Source organism: Octopus bimaculoides, chromosome 8 (assembly GCF_046866305.1).
Source record: "Octopus bimaculoides isolate indiv1 chromosome 8, ASM4686630v1, whole genome shotgun sequence".
Taxonomy (NCBI): Eukaryota; Metazoa; Mollusca; class Cephalopoda; order Octopoda; family Octopodidae; genus Octopus; species Octopus bimaculoides.
Genome location: NC_142935.1, coordinates 58677600 through 58694970, shown reverse-complemented (window position 1 = coordinate 58694970; position 17371 = coordinate 58677600). Strand labels below are relative to the sequence as shown.

Genomic DNA, 17371 nt, shown 5'->3' with positions numbered 1-17371 from the left:
CATTATATATTAAACACCCACACTTTACGTTTATCTTTGTATTGTCCCACTCATGCTTCGCCCTGGTGGCAAATGAAAGAAACTATTGTTATTATTACTACTGTTGTTGTTGTTGTTGTTGTTATTATTATTATTATTATTATTATTATCATTCAAATGTCAATAATTCTGTCATTCCTCAGTTGTTTCAGTCGTTGCATACTTTGATGTAATTGAACCATAAAGGAACCTTATGCTCGCCCAAGCGTCTGGCTTTGTCCATTTTTACTCATACGTGTATTCAAGAAATTATTAACAATAAGCATAAGATGGCTGGATGTTTGAAAATTTTACATCACAATTACTCGGCTCCAATGTGCAGTAGCTTAGCTAAATGACTTCTATAGAAGTGGGTTGACCTATTTCCTGTAGATGGAAATTGGAAAAACCAGAGTATGTGTGTGTGTGGATATGTGCCTCTGTATGTGTGAGTGTGTGTGCATAAGTGTGTGTATATGTTTATATATGAGTGTATGCCCGTGCGTGTATGTGTGTGTATGTGTGTTTGCATGTGTGTGTACGTGTGTATCTTTCGCCGATGTTTATCAGTTAACGCCTAAAGATCGGTGACGAAAGGAGAAATTTCTTGAAGGAAGTACTTTTCAGTTACGCATCATGCATCAAGCTACAGAAACTGCTATGTCTGTACTACCAACGAAAAACAAATAAGAATGCAACACACGCACACAAACACGACCATACATCTCTTTTATTTTTCTTATCTTCTGTTGCTTCAGTGAATCGACTTTGAACATGTTTGATCAAATGTTTTACGATTTCATTTCCAAATGCTTAGCGGTATTTCGTCCAGATTTAAAACGGCCAGGTCAACTTTGTTTTCATCCTTTTGGGGTCAATGAAACAAGTACCAGTTACACACTGGAGTCGATAGCTTACTCACCCACAAACTTTCAGACCTTGTATCTATAGTAGAAAGGATTATTATTATTATTATTATTATTATTATTATTATTATTATTATTATTATTATTATTATTATTATTATTATTATTATTATTTTGGTTTGGTTCAAGTTAGTTCTTATTCCCGGTAGGATTTATGTGGGTAACATTTTATTACTAGTAGCCTTACGTATCCACAAGTTTTCAGCAGTCTTTCAAGTCCTTAGAACACCTTGGTAGTCGTTGCTGTCCCTAAAAGACAAACTTTCTGTTGGAGCTCTACCGGGCATCCTATTTCGAACTCCTCCAACCATTTTCTATATCTTTGCTTACTGTTCCCAACACACTCTTTACTATAGGTACGAACTTTACTGTCCGTACGCTCGAAATTCTTCTTATTTCGAATTTTAAGGGATTATATTTTAACGGATTGTACAAATATACGAAGCCCAATGTACCCATCATGACTACCCGTTTGATAAACATATACTAGGCACATGCATCACAACCATACGTGAGCGACATGATGACCTACCTTATATCAAGATGAAAAGTGAATGACTTAGCAGGTGAGGTTCAGTTAAAACTTTCCTCCGGTCACGTAGCCCATCCTACTCAAAAGGGTCATGAATAAGGTTTGTTTAAGGATGAAGAATAAAACAGCCATGTTTCCAAAGGTAAATTATTCAAATTTCAAAGAATTCCCCTCAATACATGGCTATGATGCTCCCTCATTACTCTTACTCGTGATCAGAGATGTACATATCATCAGCCACTTATGGACATGTTCATTTGCTTGAGGTCAAGCAACTGACAAACAAAACTGTGGTATTGAGCAGAATATTCTCTGTAGCGCATCTTTTACATCAAAACAAAACATATACATGATAACACTTCCAATCAGTTAAAATGAGCAGCCATGAGATCCACTGCCTGGAATTGATTCAGGGCATATCATTATTATTGTTGATACGATAAACTGTCTCCTTACGTTAACATACGTTCCATTTACATTACTTATGAAATACAAAGTTGTAATACTCCTCTTACATTGAGTATCATCGTATATATTCACCTGATTATAAGTTGCTTTGCAATTTAATATAAAGTTGTTATCATCATTTTATAAACTACTGCGATGAGCATAATCGTTATGCCTATTGTTAGTATTCAAGCAGCGGCCACTGTAATTACGTATACTCAACTTAATAATTGTTCTATCAATGGAGGGTGTTCTTAAATCGCAGCTAGATCTTCACTATGACAGAAGCTGCCTCTTGTAATATCAGGATGGTTACTAGTCGGCACGCTAGAGCATGATCGTTACTCTCGTCTCCGTGTTACAAATAGATGCAGTATTGTGGTACTTATTTAATCTTATCAACCCAACGGCTCAAACGAAGGCTTCACTCTAAAATGCAACAGTTCCCTTGAATATTTGTAGCTAAACGCATGGATATCTGGGAAGAAACACTGTTCATCATTGACCAAATAGAGATGATTTCTGAGTACTCATTGTGCTTATGATATAACCTATACAAGCCAGAATGGAGATCGAACGTGGCATCTAGGAAAGTATCTACATTTTTATTAATACGACTAACCATTGGCATGGGCAGGTCACCGTTTTGATACGTGCTCCCCAGCATTGGGATTTCTGCATTTTCAGACATTGGGGTTTCATCGTAGCATTAAGCAATTGCTATCATGATCACCGCGCAGCAGCCGCAGGGCTTGCACTGAGTTCTGATTCATTCTTTGCATCCGATATGCGTGTGTTTGTGAGTGTTTTGTGTGTTTTGTGTGTGTGTGTGTGTGTGTGTGTGTGTGTGTGTGTCTGTGTCTGTGATGCGTAACTACACCTACTGCTGCTTATTGTTGTTTAAGTAGTAAGAGTGAGAGAGAGAGAGTGTGTGTGTAACTACTATGAGATGACAGAGAGGGTGAAAAAACATTTTTATGTATCTATATATATATATATATATATATATATATATATATATATATATATATATATATATATACGTATAAATATGTACATACATATGTGTATATATAAATGGGCGGGTGAGCATATGTATATACTTGCATGTGTGTATGTTTGTGTATTTGTGTATGTATGCATGTATGTATACATGTACGCATGTACATATGCATGTATGTATAGGTTTCGAGTGACGTACATATTCTATATATTATAGAAAAGGAAGTATTATAGTTACGGCTTCGGTTTTTTTAAAAATCATCTATTTAGCGCTTTTGTCCCTTCTAGGGATTCACATGAATGATTTGTTGGAGAAAATTCATAACTACTATACGTATCCGAGTTAGTTCAAAACTCACATGCATATAAAGCAAATGAATTTTCTTTAAGATAGTCATGTTGAATCCATGAAAGTGATGAAAACGGTATATAAATAGTTTTTTATCCAAATCCCGTCTACACTCACGAGGAAATTCGAATAACCTGAAGATTTCTCTACAACTCATGGTTAGCAACTTGAATAGGTATGAATGCAAATACAGATCCAATTTGAGAGAGTGGAACAGGTAAAGTCCATGTTACATATGTTTCCTCGCTGGTAGATCCACTTAACTATGTCAACGGTAAACCGTTTACTGTGAACATAGTCAAGTTGCATCTCTTAATATGTATTACCACCTTTATTTCCTCTTACATTCAGCAACTATCTACATAACCCATCTCTTTCTACCCATCTCTGTTCTTGATTCGCTACAACTTTATATCATTCAGCTCCAAAATATTTGACCGCTTCCTTCCCTTTTTCTTACTAATTGCTAATTTTATTTCTTCAAACATGTTTTTCTTGTTTTTGTCTGCTTCTTTCGGCTTCACTACTCATTTCAATTTATATTTACGGTGTGTTAACTTAGGTATCCCAAACTACTATGTAACTTTCATATATGTAAGTTATGCTTGGCCTGCTGAATAACCCACGTCGAAGGTCTGTTAGCCAGGGAAAATATGTTGCCTGGATTTCACCTGTTTCACTTCACCTCAATTCCGACTTAATTATATATATATATATATATATATATATATATATATATATACATAAATCAAAAAAATAAGCAACACGGATTTCAAAGGTGATTGCAGTACGCACGTTTCATGCTACTCCAATTTATTTAAGTAATGCGAGCATTACATTAAATGCAATATGAAGAGCAATCTTCAGCTGCACGAAAATGCAGAAAATTACAGTAGAATAGACATATTATAAATGTGGCAACATTTCAAATCCAAGTGGTCCCTACGCATAAGTACCATATTCAACCTTAAATCTATATATATATATATATATATATATATATATATATATATATATATATATATATATATATATATATATATATATATATATATATATATATATATATATATATATATATATATACATATACGGAAAAAAAGTCTAGGGAGAAAATGCTAAAATAATTTTATAAAAAACATTGCAGTACCGGTTTCACTCATTGAGACTTTTTCAACTATAAGTATGGAAAGCAATTCAATTTAGGAAAAATTAAATGACTAGATTTTTAAAAGAATATTTGCATAGTACTCAAATACAAGGGGCATTTTCCTAATATATATATTACAAAACGCAAGAAAATTGCAAGATAGTTTCACTGTTAGTAATATTAGTTTGACAAATGAAGGAATAAATATAGTGTAAAGGCATAGTTTATCGAACAGATTCTTATGTCAGGTAGTAGCGAAATTTTCAGAATGGACACGAAAATGTTGAAAAGCAGAGCGAGGTAAACATGCAAGTGGATTAGGATCGTGTGGTCGGGCTTTTACTAACGAGAGGAGGTATGGTTGAGGATTTATGCTTTTATCTCTATAGATATTGCTCTGCTCGTTGATATTCGTTTGTGAGCGCGTGTGCATGTGTGGAGTATATGTGGATAGAGTGTACACTAACACACACACACTTATATAGTCATTGCGTGTATGCACATGTACGTATCTGAAATACGCGTTCATTTTGTGAGAATGTGTGTGGTTGGTGACATCAGCAGCGTCTGTCTGCATGTGTGACTATGAGTAACTATGTGTATTTGTAGGTTAGTGAGTGTATGTGTCGCAATGTGAATATGCTTCAGTGCGCGTGTAGGTATGCCTCTGTGGTATATAAATGCATGTTTCCGCTTGACTTTGTATATACTGGAGTGATAAAATGAATCACAATGTATGGTTTAAGGAGATGAATGATTGTGTGTGTGTAAGTATATAGACACGCTTAAAAGCGAACGGATATCAGAGTGTATAGTGGTCTGTACATATATTCTTAGTTGGATCTTTGGTATTGTGTTTAGGTGTGTGCGAGTGCATGTCATTGTGTATGTACTTGTGCGGGCGCGCGCACACACACGCAAGCACACACAGGCATGCACACACGCATGCACATATACAGAAGCGTTCTTGAGTGTTTGTATATATTAATGCACTTAATTCGTAAAACGGAATGATTTACGGTGTGCAAGAGTGCGTGCGTGTGGTTATAAATCTATGCGTGTGTGTACCGCTTTGGATCCAAACGTTAAGTTGAATGGAAGTTCACTATTAGCAGTAAGACGAATATAGTGGAAAATTTTCAAAACTTCTCTGTGCACATGGTTTTTACTGTTTCTTCTTTTGTAATTTCACTGAATTCCTAATGTGATATTTTGGTATGAATTATAATTAATTTTCTGTGTGATGGCATGACTAGAGAGAAGCTTTGTAAAGCAAAAATAGAAAATAACAGAAAAGAAAATTAAGTGATTATCATTATTATCATGACTAACATTCTCATATTTCGATGACTAACGCATGTGTACTTGTAATTTATAGTTCTTCATACAAGATTCAATATGATGTTTTATATTTTATCTCTGTTCCAATATTTAGAAATGGATACAATTTCAGATTTTCAACTGCATATTTAATTTCAAGTTTGAATAGTATAATGTGGATTCAATAAGACTTCTTAGCAACATCGTTCTATCTCCTTTTAGAACCGCTAGCATTATTTAAAAATCTCACAAGACAGCAAAATACAAATGGAAAAGAGTAACATCAAGATTTATTTTTCGTTTTAATAAAGAAGAAATTAACGATCGTTAAATGCTTTAGGCTACAGTTATTTTTACAATCTAGCTTCAATTTTGTGTGTGTCTGTGTGTCTGTGTATCCCTGTGAGTGTGTCGGTGTTTGTGTGTACATATGTGTGTGTTTATAAATATTGAAATATTTCTTCGTATTTAACCTTGATTAAAGTTTCTTCCAAATGGAAAATATTTTCCCCAATAGACATTAACTCTAATTTAAATGATTAAATTTTCTTGCTCTTACTTGTATGGATTTTGAAGGAAAACAAAAATATTTTTGAAATGAATACCCTGCTTCCCTCAGGTTGAATTTCATCATTCATTCGCTAACAAGTCAATTTCTACCATAGTTAAAATAACAATGAATACGTTACGTTTTGGTGCTGGTAGCACATGCTCTGTGACTAACAAGCTGGATAAATAAAACAATTGGTACACAGATGGTTAATTCTATGATTTGTATCCTTCAGTTACAGCTATTTACCTTCTATGTTCAAATCCCTAAATTTTGAGGAGCGATGGGATACGTTCGAGTGAACAAACGAACAGTTGATTTTATGAAGTATGACAGTGTTATTGAAGGTGAACATAGAGGTTGCGATTCCAATCTAAAACTTAATAGAGTGGATATGTTCATGACTTCTGTATTTAACTATGTTCCTTCGTTTTTGCTTCTTTCTTGGGAACAACAGCAACCTTGTTTACTTCCTGTAAAAAAGGAAGGTATTCATGGGCGTCTAAACTAGCTTGCTATAAACAGCAACCAAATTCACTTGATATACAGACACATCAGATACCGTTGATTGAGAGAAAGAGAGGAACTGAGTGATATAACTCCACTTTATCGTGCCCGGAAGTATGAATGGAAAATATGACTTCAGTAGTATTTGAAGACATAGGAGATATATTTGGCAAAAGCACAAGATTTACTTCACAAAATATAACTACTGTACCAATTCGCCGTATCAAACCCGAATATCTATGTCATTGGCGCTAGGACAATATTTCTTTTCAATGTTTTACGTTTCACGCAATGCGAATTCCTCACAAAATTCACTTTTGTAATACTATTTCTATCATAAGCACATGATTAGAACATTACAAAAGGCATAATGGTCCGATTGATTCTTAAGTAGTTGATCTCTCTATAAATCATTCTGTCTCCCGCATAACTTTCGGAAGATTTCCAAACATTTGGTGATGCAAGTGTTAATATTTATTGGTTATTTCAAATGATATTCACAGCCTCACGTCAAGTTTTAATGATTATTTTTTAATCTACTAATTCTGATTAACCGTTTCTAAAATTACTGTTTTTAAAACATTGTGACGGGTTACAGAAATATCAAATAATTACATTGAGATACTTCTCCAAAATGCTTGTAAAACTAAATACGAGAAAATATACATATATTACAATATGAAGGCATTTTCCACGCATGAAGGAGGTATATTCTCTTCCCTTGGTCGATGTGTCAAACATAACAGCCAAGTTTCTCTCAGATTATACACTATCATATTGAGAAATGTGTACATTGTAGCCTAGATAGATTGTGTTTATAAATAAAGGTTAAACTTGTCTGCCCTCGAATATATTCGATAATTTGATCATAGACCTCTTCAGTCAGCTATGACAAAGGGATAAATAAGCATTAAAACCTAATCATATCAACGTTCCGTCTCTGATAATGGGGCTATAGTCAACTGAACAGAGTAGTATGTTACTGGTGTATATTTTTGTGGTTTAATATAGTGTGGTTAGTCTATACAATGATGGCTACAAAGGAATTGCCATAAAGCAATCCCAGGAATAATCCTTTTTACCAAATGTTCGATAGTTATGTGCGTCATATAACACTTCATTTCAAATTTTAAACAAAACCTCAATGACAATTGCTTCGTCAAAATTGTTTGTGACAAGTTGCGACTCGTATTACTCTTTTACTCTTTTGCTTCTTTCAGTCATTTGACTGTGGCCATGCTGGAGCACCACCTTTAGTCGAGCAAATCGACTCCAGGACTTATTCTTTGTAAGCCTAGCACTTATTCTATCGGTCTCTTTTGCCGAACCGCTATGTTACATGGACGTAAACACAACAGCATCGGTTATCAAGCGATGTTGGGGAGACAAACACAGACACACGCACACACACACACACACACACACATATATATACGACGGGCTTCTTTCAGTTTCCGTCTACCAAATCCACTCACAAGGCTTTGGTCGGCCCGAGGCTATAGTTGAAAACAGTTGCTCAAGGTGCCACGCAGTGTGACTGAACCCGGAACCATGTGCTTCGCAAGCAAACTACTTACCACACACCCACTCCTACGCCTATTATCTTGATAAAATTTATCACACCATTCCAATGGAAGACTCCTCAGATTTATCACAGCATACGACAGTCACATTCTTTTCCCTTACTCTACTGTGTGGAATTACGTATAGCGTAATTACATATAAAAAGTCTGAGCCAGAGGATAGTACTGTGTGATGTCTACGAACAAAACAACGCTCTACCGAAGGCAATATATAAACTGCTTACTGCGATTAGGCCAATGAATGGTATTTAGATTTTTAAGACTGCACTACAATAACGGCATTTTAAATGCTATCAATGAAGTCTGATTTAAAAAGCAATTAAAGGAAACATTGCTAGATAACATTGTGATACATATACACTGGAGACAAGGAGACACGAACTATCCTAATTGAATGTGGTAGTTCTCAAATACCACAACCACCTGCAAATCATGCTGTTTGTATTCGTACTTGAGATTTGTCTGTACAAATTGGCAAAAAAAAAACGGAAACTTATAAGTGGAAACTTATAATTAACAATTCCAATAAGCCACAGAGCACTTTCAGCTCTGAAATATAATAACCATAAAATCATAAAATCCACTTGCGAGGAATTCAGTTACATGTAAATATTTCAACCGTAACAGAAATACACACGCGAATACGGACACATACACGCGTATAGAGATTTGTGTGTATATACTTATACATAACGCATATACATATGCATATATAAAAAAAATCACACAAACACACACACACACACAAATATATATATATATATATATATATATATATATATATATATATATATATATGAAAGTATACATATACATAAATATACATATATGTATATGTATATGTGCATACTCATATATGTGCATGCTCATAGATGTGTGTATATATACTTATATATAACGCATATACATACGTATATCATTGTCTATATATACATATTGTTTGCATACATATATGTATATATAAACATGAACATGCACACACTGACACACATACATATATATGCAAATACATACATACTTTTTTTTTTCCATAGAAGTATTCAGCATTAGATTGAAAGCAATTATAGCCATTACTTTCGGTATAGAATTGCGAAGTGTTGTTAGGAATTAACTAGAATTTACCCCTATAAGCATGTTTCTTAATGCATTCAATTCCATATATTTCGTTCAATGCTGGTATGTCTGTAGAAATGTTCTCTCATTAAATTTCAATAGCGGGTAAGATGAGAACCTTTCATACATTATTGAAATTATTTTCTTTAGCAGAGCCTGTATATGTGAGCTTATGTATAGTTTTCATGGGATTGAATAGACGACAACTATAAGTATTCCAAGGAAATTCTGAGTGGCTGTGATGGTGTGAAGTGAGGCTATACTTCCATGTGCGGGTGCGGGTGTGTAAGTATTTTCTATTATCTACTTCGCAATTATAAGTTCCTATAAGCACGTATGCAAGTACGGCTGTGTGTTGAATTTCGCTTCGCTTCCTAAACACATAGTTTCATATACAACTCCAATTCTTTGCACCGTGGGCATGTATCTTCTGCTGTGAGGAAGGGAATGGCCGTATAACTCAAAGTCAAGGCAGAGCTGTAGTAAGGATATCTAAGCATATAGTGACTCCATATATAACAATTATCCCATATTGCTTACTTGTTTGTTTCTTCTTTTTTTATTTTTTTGCCTTTTGCGCTTCATTTTTGTTACCAACATTCAATTATATTGGTTTGTCCGGAAAGTTCGTGCCTATATATAATAGCTTACCTTTCGACTTATTTGCCATGAAACCACCTCAATTCTTGGAAGAGGGTATTTTCAAGTTAAATGGAGACGCATTGTGCAACAAAATGGTTCATATTTTTGGGATTAAAAATGTAATGGCAAGTATTTATTGACCTTTTTCTTTCCTTTAAAAATCGGCACGAACTTTCCGGACAACCAAATACATTCACAATAATAATAAGAAAATATAGAAATTTTATATGGACCGTTGATTAGCCTGAAATAACAAGCAAACCTACACAAAGAAATAAACATTTATCACTACTAAGAAATGTTTGCTTATGACTTGATTGATATTTTTTTTTCTTTTTATTTTATCATAGCTCTATTCGCTCAGGGGTGTATTTAATTATGGCTTTAATATTCCAATGTCATCAGGAATCATATGCGTGATTCTCCACCATGGTTGTATTGTATTATTGGTCTTCTCCCATGTTCTACTCCCCCAGGGCTGTATTGATAGTACGTTGCGCGTTGTTTTGGTTGTATTCGATCCTAGATCTTGCCCCAATAAGGCCGTCTTTGCAAAGCGAGATTCTCAACTCCACAGGCAAACAATGTATCTTCGTTACAGCTACAAAAGCTAGAATTAATATGGAATGTGACTTTGTGATATTTTTGTGGCATGCATTCTAGCTAGCGAGTTATCAATACCTACTTTTGCTGGTGACTAACGCATGTGTTTATATATCTATTACTGTATACATAATGAGACTTTTTTCCTTTTCAGCAGGTCATGCGACTGCATAACGGCTCTCAAGCTGGCTCGAAAGGGAGATTTTGAAATCTGTTAGCAAACACGTTTCGTTGGCAAATAACAACAACAATAATAATGATCATAGCAGGTGCCTTCGGTATAATAAAAAAATATTCAGACAAATACATAACAAAAACACCAGGACTTACAAATATATATAACATACAGAAAATTGCACTACTGGGCACTCCACACATCCTACGCAAAACACTTTCAATACAGTAACTATAAGAGCACCACAGCAAACCACAGCACATACCCAAAGCACACAGAGCTGCGCTCGGTAGTGAAGTGAAAGCACGTTATAAAAATAAAACTACTGAACAATAATAATAATAATAATAATAATAATAATAATAATAATAATAATAATAATAATAATAATAATAATAATAACTTGTCTCAAATCATGAAAGCAAGAAAGCATCTTACTCAGTAACAAAACAGGCAAAGAAATATCTAAGTGAATTCCAATTGCAACAAAAATAAGAATTAGACGAACTAGAAACACCCGCAGAAAAAGCTTAAGCGCTTGAAAACCCGTGCTGCCTTAGATATTATGACTGAAAAATGGCATGGAAAACCTCTCAATGGCAAATATCCAAAGAGAGCGAATAATGTAGATATTGACAAAGCCCTTACCCATCAATGGCTAATGGCCTCTGGCTTGAAATCAGAAACAGAGGGGTTTATCATAGCAGCCCAAGATCAATGCCTACCTACAAAGAACTACCAGGCCAACATATTAAAGAACGGCAGCTCCCCATTATGTCGTATATGCCAACAACAAAATGAGACCATCGATCATGTTGTCTCCATGTGCGCCTACAGAGTATCTCAACAGGGATGATAGAGCTGCACAATATATTCACTGGGTAATATGCAAAAACCTGGACTTGCCCCATGATAAAAACTGGTGGGAACACAAACCACCCCCAGTACTTGAAAATTATCACATCGCACTCCTCTGGAACTTCACCAATCAAACTGACAGAAAGATAGATGCAAATAGGCCAGACATCATACTGAAAGCCTTCAGACAAAAATCATACATCCTCATTGATTTGACTGTCCCAATCGATATAAACGTATCTGTGAAGACCTACCAAAAACTGAGCAAATATAAAGATCTTGAAATAGAAATTAGCAAAATGTGGAATCTGAGGGTTAAAACAATACCTATTGTCATAGGTGCCCTGGGAATGACAGCGAAACCGGCTGATTACTACCTAGCTCAGATACCAGGAAACCCCAAAATGGCTGAAGTTCAAAAGATAGTGCTCATGGGAACTGCCCATTTCCTACGTAAAATACTGTGTATGTGATCTCAGATTTTAAAACAAACACATAATTTTCTTATGGTTTCTTAAACATTCTCTAGAACAACACTATGTACAAATTCAAATATATGGTACCCTAGGCACAACACCTACAGGAACTTCTAACTTGTTGTCTCTTGAGGTCTCTGGGTGAGACTTGGATCCAACTTGTACAAATGCAAAACAAAAGTCAAACGTAAAATAATAATGAAAATGGTTTCAAATTTTGCCACAAGGGCAGCCACTTTGTGGGAGGGGACAAGTCGATCTCATCGACGCCAGTGTTCAACTGGTACTTATTTTATCGACCCCGAAAAGATGAACGCCGTATTCGACCGCGGTGGAATTTGAACTCAGAACGTAGTGGCAGACGAAATACCATAAGGCATTTAGCTCGGCGTGTTAACGATTCTGCCAGCTCACCACCTTGATAATAATGATGATAATAATAATAATAATAATAATAATAATATTTAAAGTACTGATGTTTCTCCTCCAGAAAGTAATGAAACAATAAGAAAAGTGAGACTTATCGAATGAACGATATCTCGAGATGTTTATTTTGAACTTGTGGAAGGACACGAGATGTCGAAGTATTGTTCATTCGATAACAGTCGCACTCTTCTTATTGTTTAATAATAATAATAATAATAATAATAATAATAATAATAATAATAATAATAATAATAATAATAATAACAGATTTTATATTTATTTACTTTTCAAATATTTCTTTTAAGCATTTTTGTAAGGTTACCGCGTTCCACGTACATCTCTGTTAGTTTAAAATCTTGACATATCTTGATAAAAAGATACATTTAAAATTGTAGAATGAGAGATAAAGGAGGTTGGGGAAAATGGTTAAGTTACGTAAACACTTTGGCGCTATGATGTCAGAAAAACGATAAATGGAAACAAACAAGTGGAATTTACCTTTAGGTAATTTTTTATGGGTGACGTATGAGTGTGTATTAATTTCTATATGTATGTGTTTTATGCATATATACGTGCGTGCATATGTGTGTGATATACGCGTATGTATATATATGTGTGAGTATGTGTGCGTGTGTGAATGTATGTGTATGGATGTGTGTGCATTTGTGTGTACAATGCATGTTTCTGAGAATATTATGTATATACACAAGTTTTTACTTTATATGTGAGCGTTGTGTGTATTTCTCTTGCACGTATGTTGTACGAATGTATGCGTTTTATTATTAATGTAATTGCCTGAGCCCTGAAACATCCAATAATCAATCAAAAGTGCGAACAATAAAAATATATCTAACGCTAAATCCAACTTTTCTAGAACATGGTATTTTTTCAAGAAATCTAGTATAAATATAATCATCTCACAAAACAATATAATGTCTTTTTGATCTTTTGTGCCTGGAGCTAGTTTTGTTCTAGAGGGTATACCTTACGTGATGTTATCTGGTTTATTTTATTTCAAATTAACCTTGTTTGATTGTATATTCCTGAATAACTACTTCTTCCTTTGAGAATATATCAACACTTAAAATGTTTATCTACACTAAAAGAACTTTAATCGCATAGATCAATGTCTAATGAGGCGTTGTCGTCGTAGGTAAAAACTGATGATCACTGCTTCCTGAAGCTGTAGGGTAGATATAAAAAGCTTTCTTGTTTCTTTGAAAAATGGTGGTAGAATGAAATGATGGTTGATGTTTGACGGGTTGTTGAGGTTGTACAGACAGATAGTTGATGGTTGGTAAGGTACCGTCGTCATCGAATAAGATGACGTCAACGATTGCTAAATTATCGACGAGTTTGTACAAGCTGCGGCACATGAAAGGTAAAGTGTCGTCGTCGTAGAACAATGTGGCAGGTGATGTTTGGTGAGGTATCGTTGTTGTAGTGTGACAGATGTTTTATTAGATATCGTTGTCGTGGAGTAGGGTGATGTTGATGGATGGTGATGTGTCTTCACGGTAAAATAAAGTGACGATTGATGTTTAATGAGATGCCGTTGTCGAACCATATGGCTTTGGTGTTTGGTGAGGTATCTACGCATGACAAAGTTTATGTTTATAGATGCCTTGTGATGTGTTGCCATGAGATGAAAGAGTGACGGTAGATAGATACATGTTAGTGATAGTAATAGGTACAGGTTTGTGTGTGTGTGAAAGTGTGTGCATGTTAAAATCATATGAAGTGTGTATGTGCCTCACTGTATGTGTATATTTACATGCTTGCGCAATTGCATGTCTGCATGTATCTGCATGCATATTTGCGTACATGTCTACTTGTATATACGAGCTTGTTTACTTTTTATGTCACCTGTTGTCCCATGCGTATAGTATATCTAACAGGGAAGAAGTAGAAGGAGAGAGACCTATCTATTCCATTAAAATTGGTTGGTGGTTGCCACATTGAACCAAGTAAAGCTAAAAATGTACGCATTTATCATAGTGCCACGACTAGGTTGTACAATAGTGTTGTAAAGCAGTCTTTTATCACTTTTGTATCTGTCTTTTGATGACGGTTGTCGTTCTGCCAGATATTGTTATATTCCAGAGACGTCGATAGAATAGTTCCATCTGGTTCTGTATGACACCCGATCGTACAGTGTTATTACCCTCAAAGGGTTTGATCATTATAACATCCACTCAGTATCACAGTATAATTACTATATCAACACAGACACGACTATTAACAGTCTACACGTATTCTCGACCTTCTACCTTCTCTGTCGACCGGCTACCACCACTTTTTACCGGGAGGGTGTACAGTTTCTGCAGTCGAGTAGCAGTTGTGTAGCGGTTGAGTAGAGATCATTCGAAGGTGCTAGATAGCAGTAGCTTGAGACATAGCAGTTTCACTATACGACAGATAGTTCTATTACTTCATTGCTTGATCTGCAATAAACAGCGGCCAAATTTCCCTCAAACCATACCCAGCCCTCATTAAAGAATTATGATATAAGTATTATTGGTTAATGAGGATCTATATGATATATATTTCAGAAGTAATCTTATGGTCACAAATGGACGTCTTTTAATCGTATTTAATCGTATCTGTTCCGTAAGATACGATCCGAAAGAATACAATTATTTACATCTTACCAGAGTAAACTAATTAATTTATCGTTCATGACTCCACGATAGCAACTAAAATCAAATCTTTCACCTTTCACCCCATACAAGATTAACTATTGACACAATATTATAAATGCATGACGTTATGAGTGAAATAATTTAATTTAATGTAATTCAACTAATAATATTTATGCTTGAGGAAAAGAAAACTTTAATTCACTGTAAGAGACAGGTACTCTAATCATTTTTGAATGACAATATGTCTTCTCACCAAATAAGGAATAAGTTACGCTTTAAGGTAGAGATATAATAAGACAGAGAGAGAAACTCTCTCTGTCTTATTATATCTCTACCTTGAGAAATATATATATGGATAGCTTCTTAAAATCATTCTCTTTACATACGCTTTATTATCTTTATCTGCTTTTTTTCTGTTTGATTTTACTTTTTCAGTCATTTCACTGCAGACATGCTGCAGGACAACCATGAAAGATTTTACTTGAACAAATCAACTCCAGGACTTTTTAAAGCCTAGTACATATTATATCGGTTCCTTTTGCCGAACTACTTATTTACGGGCTGTAAATATATCAATGCTGGTTAATTATATATATATTCTAGCAGAAATTAGAGATATACTCACGTAAATTATATTACGGGATGTGTTCTTCTGGTCAATTTCAACAAGCACTGGTATTAGTGGCATTGCACCAAATTGTGCTCTTGCATTTACCATGTAGTCAATTAGAGATTCATTGGCTTTCCATCCTTTGGTCACTATTGGCATTCCACCTGCTTCTTGTACCAAATAATTAACATTCATAAATGATTTTTCTTTGATGTAATCTATTGATATATAGAAAATACAAAAGAAATGAGAAAAAAAGCATTCATTGGCTTCACAAAAATACATAATATGGGTAATCGGGCGTGTTGCTGATTAAATGCACCCGATCCCCCTCTTTTACTTTCTAACCGTTATTGTGAAAGCATCAATAACCGTATTGAGGGTCCTCTGAGGATGCTGGAATAAAGGGAGAAATAATGGAATTTGCTAAAGGCACACAAGGACTGTGTGATGGTGGTGACCATGTTGAAACAAAAATTCTATCCAATAACCCAGCGCAAAAGAAGGACAACGGAACCCCAATGGAAACTCTCTATGTTCTCGGTTGACCAGCTAAAACTAACGACCAAATATAGTACAAATCACATTTTATAGTTTCGGAAACAGATAATGTGGATAACGTTAAAATGGATCATCTATATAAAAGAAAAAAATGACCGGATGGACACTGTCGGAATGCAACGTTTTCTTGTCAGTGGAAGTTAATATATATATATATATATATATATATATATATATATAATTGGAAAAGGATTAGAGATTATTACAAATCAATTTTTTTATATATAAATGAGGGAGGTGGAAACAGCACAGAAGTAAATCTAAGACATTTCAATTTAGAAAGAATTTAATAAAATGATTTCAAAATTATATAAAGAAAGTAGAAAATATTACCGGTCGTAATGATGAATTTCACCTTGTCAAATATTAACAAATCTTCATGAAATATCGAAGTAAAAACAGTTTATCTTCTGTTTGATGGTCAAAACACGTGTGCAATTTTTTTTCGTTGAGGTCGTCTTTAAATATAGTTTGGTATAGAGTTCAAGGTGTTAGATAGAAAGACAGGGGATGTAGTTGTCTATTGTCCAAAGAAATCTGTGAGTTCCTGCCGAGGGAGTGGCTTAAAACCATTTATTGAATAGGTTTTATGCCTTCCTGTGTGTGAGTGTCTGTTTGCGTGCGTGTGTGTGTGTGTATGTGTGCGTTGAATATTCTTTCAATATGTTTGGTATGTGACGAACTGTATGTTCGTAGGTGTGTATGCTACAGGGTGCGAGGGGTAAATTATGACCATTTTATATTTTTTCGTGAGAGCGCATTGTTTTTTTTTTTTATTTTGTCGACTTTACACTATAGTGCGGTTAGTTGCGCAACGTCTGAGTAAAACAGCATCATGGCACAATTCATTCTGACAGAAATTTGGAAAGGACATGCTGTAC

The 17371-nt window shown here is 34.7% G+C and overlaps 1 protein-coding gene across 3 annotated transcripts in view; it reads right to left on the bottom strand.

The window, feature by feature from the left end:
• The window catches only part of LOC106877777 (neprilysin), a 323337-nt gene that overhangs the window by 184231 nt on the left and 121735 nt on the right, over positions 1-17371 (bottom strand). For all 3 annotated transcript variants that reach the window (XR_016242904.1, XM_089356536.1, XM_089356538.1), the window contains one exon: positions 15945-16147. Coding sequence is in view for 2 of the 3 variants with exons in the window: in XM_089356536.1 (XP_089212662.1) it covers positions 15945-16147 (203 nt within the window). In the remaining variant the exon portion in view is untranslated. The remainder of the gene's footprint in view (positions 1-15944; positions 16148-17371) is intronic.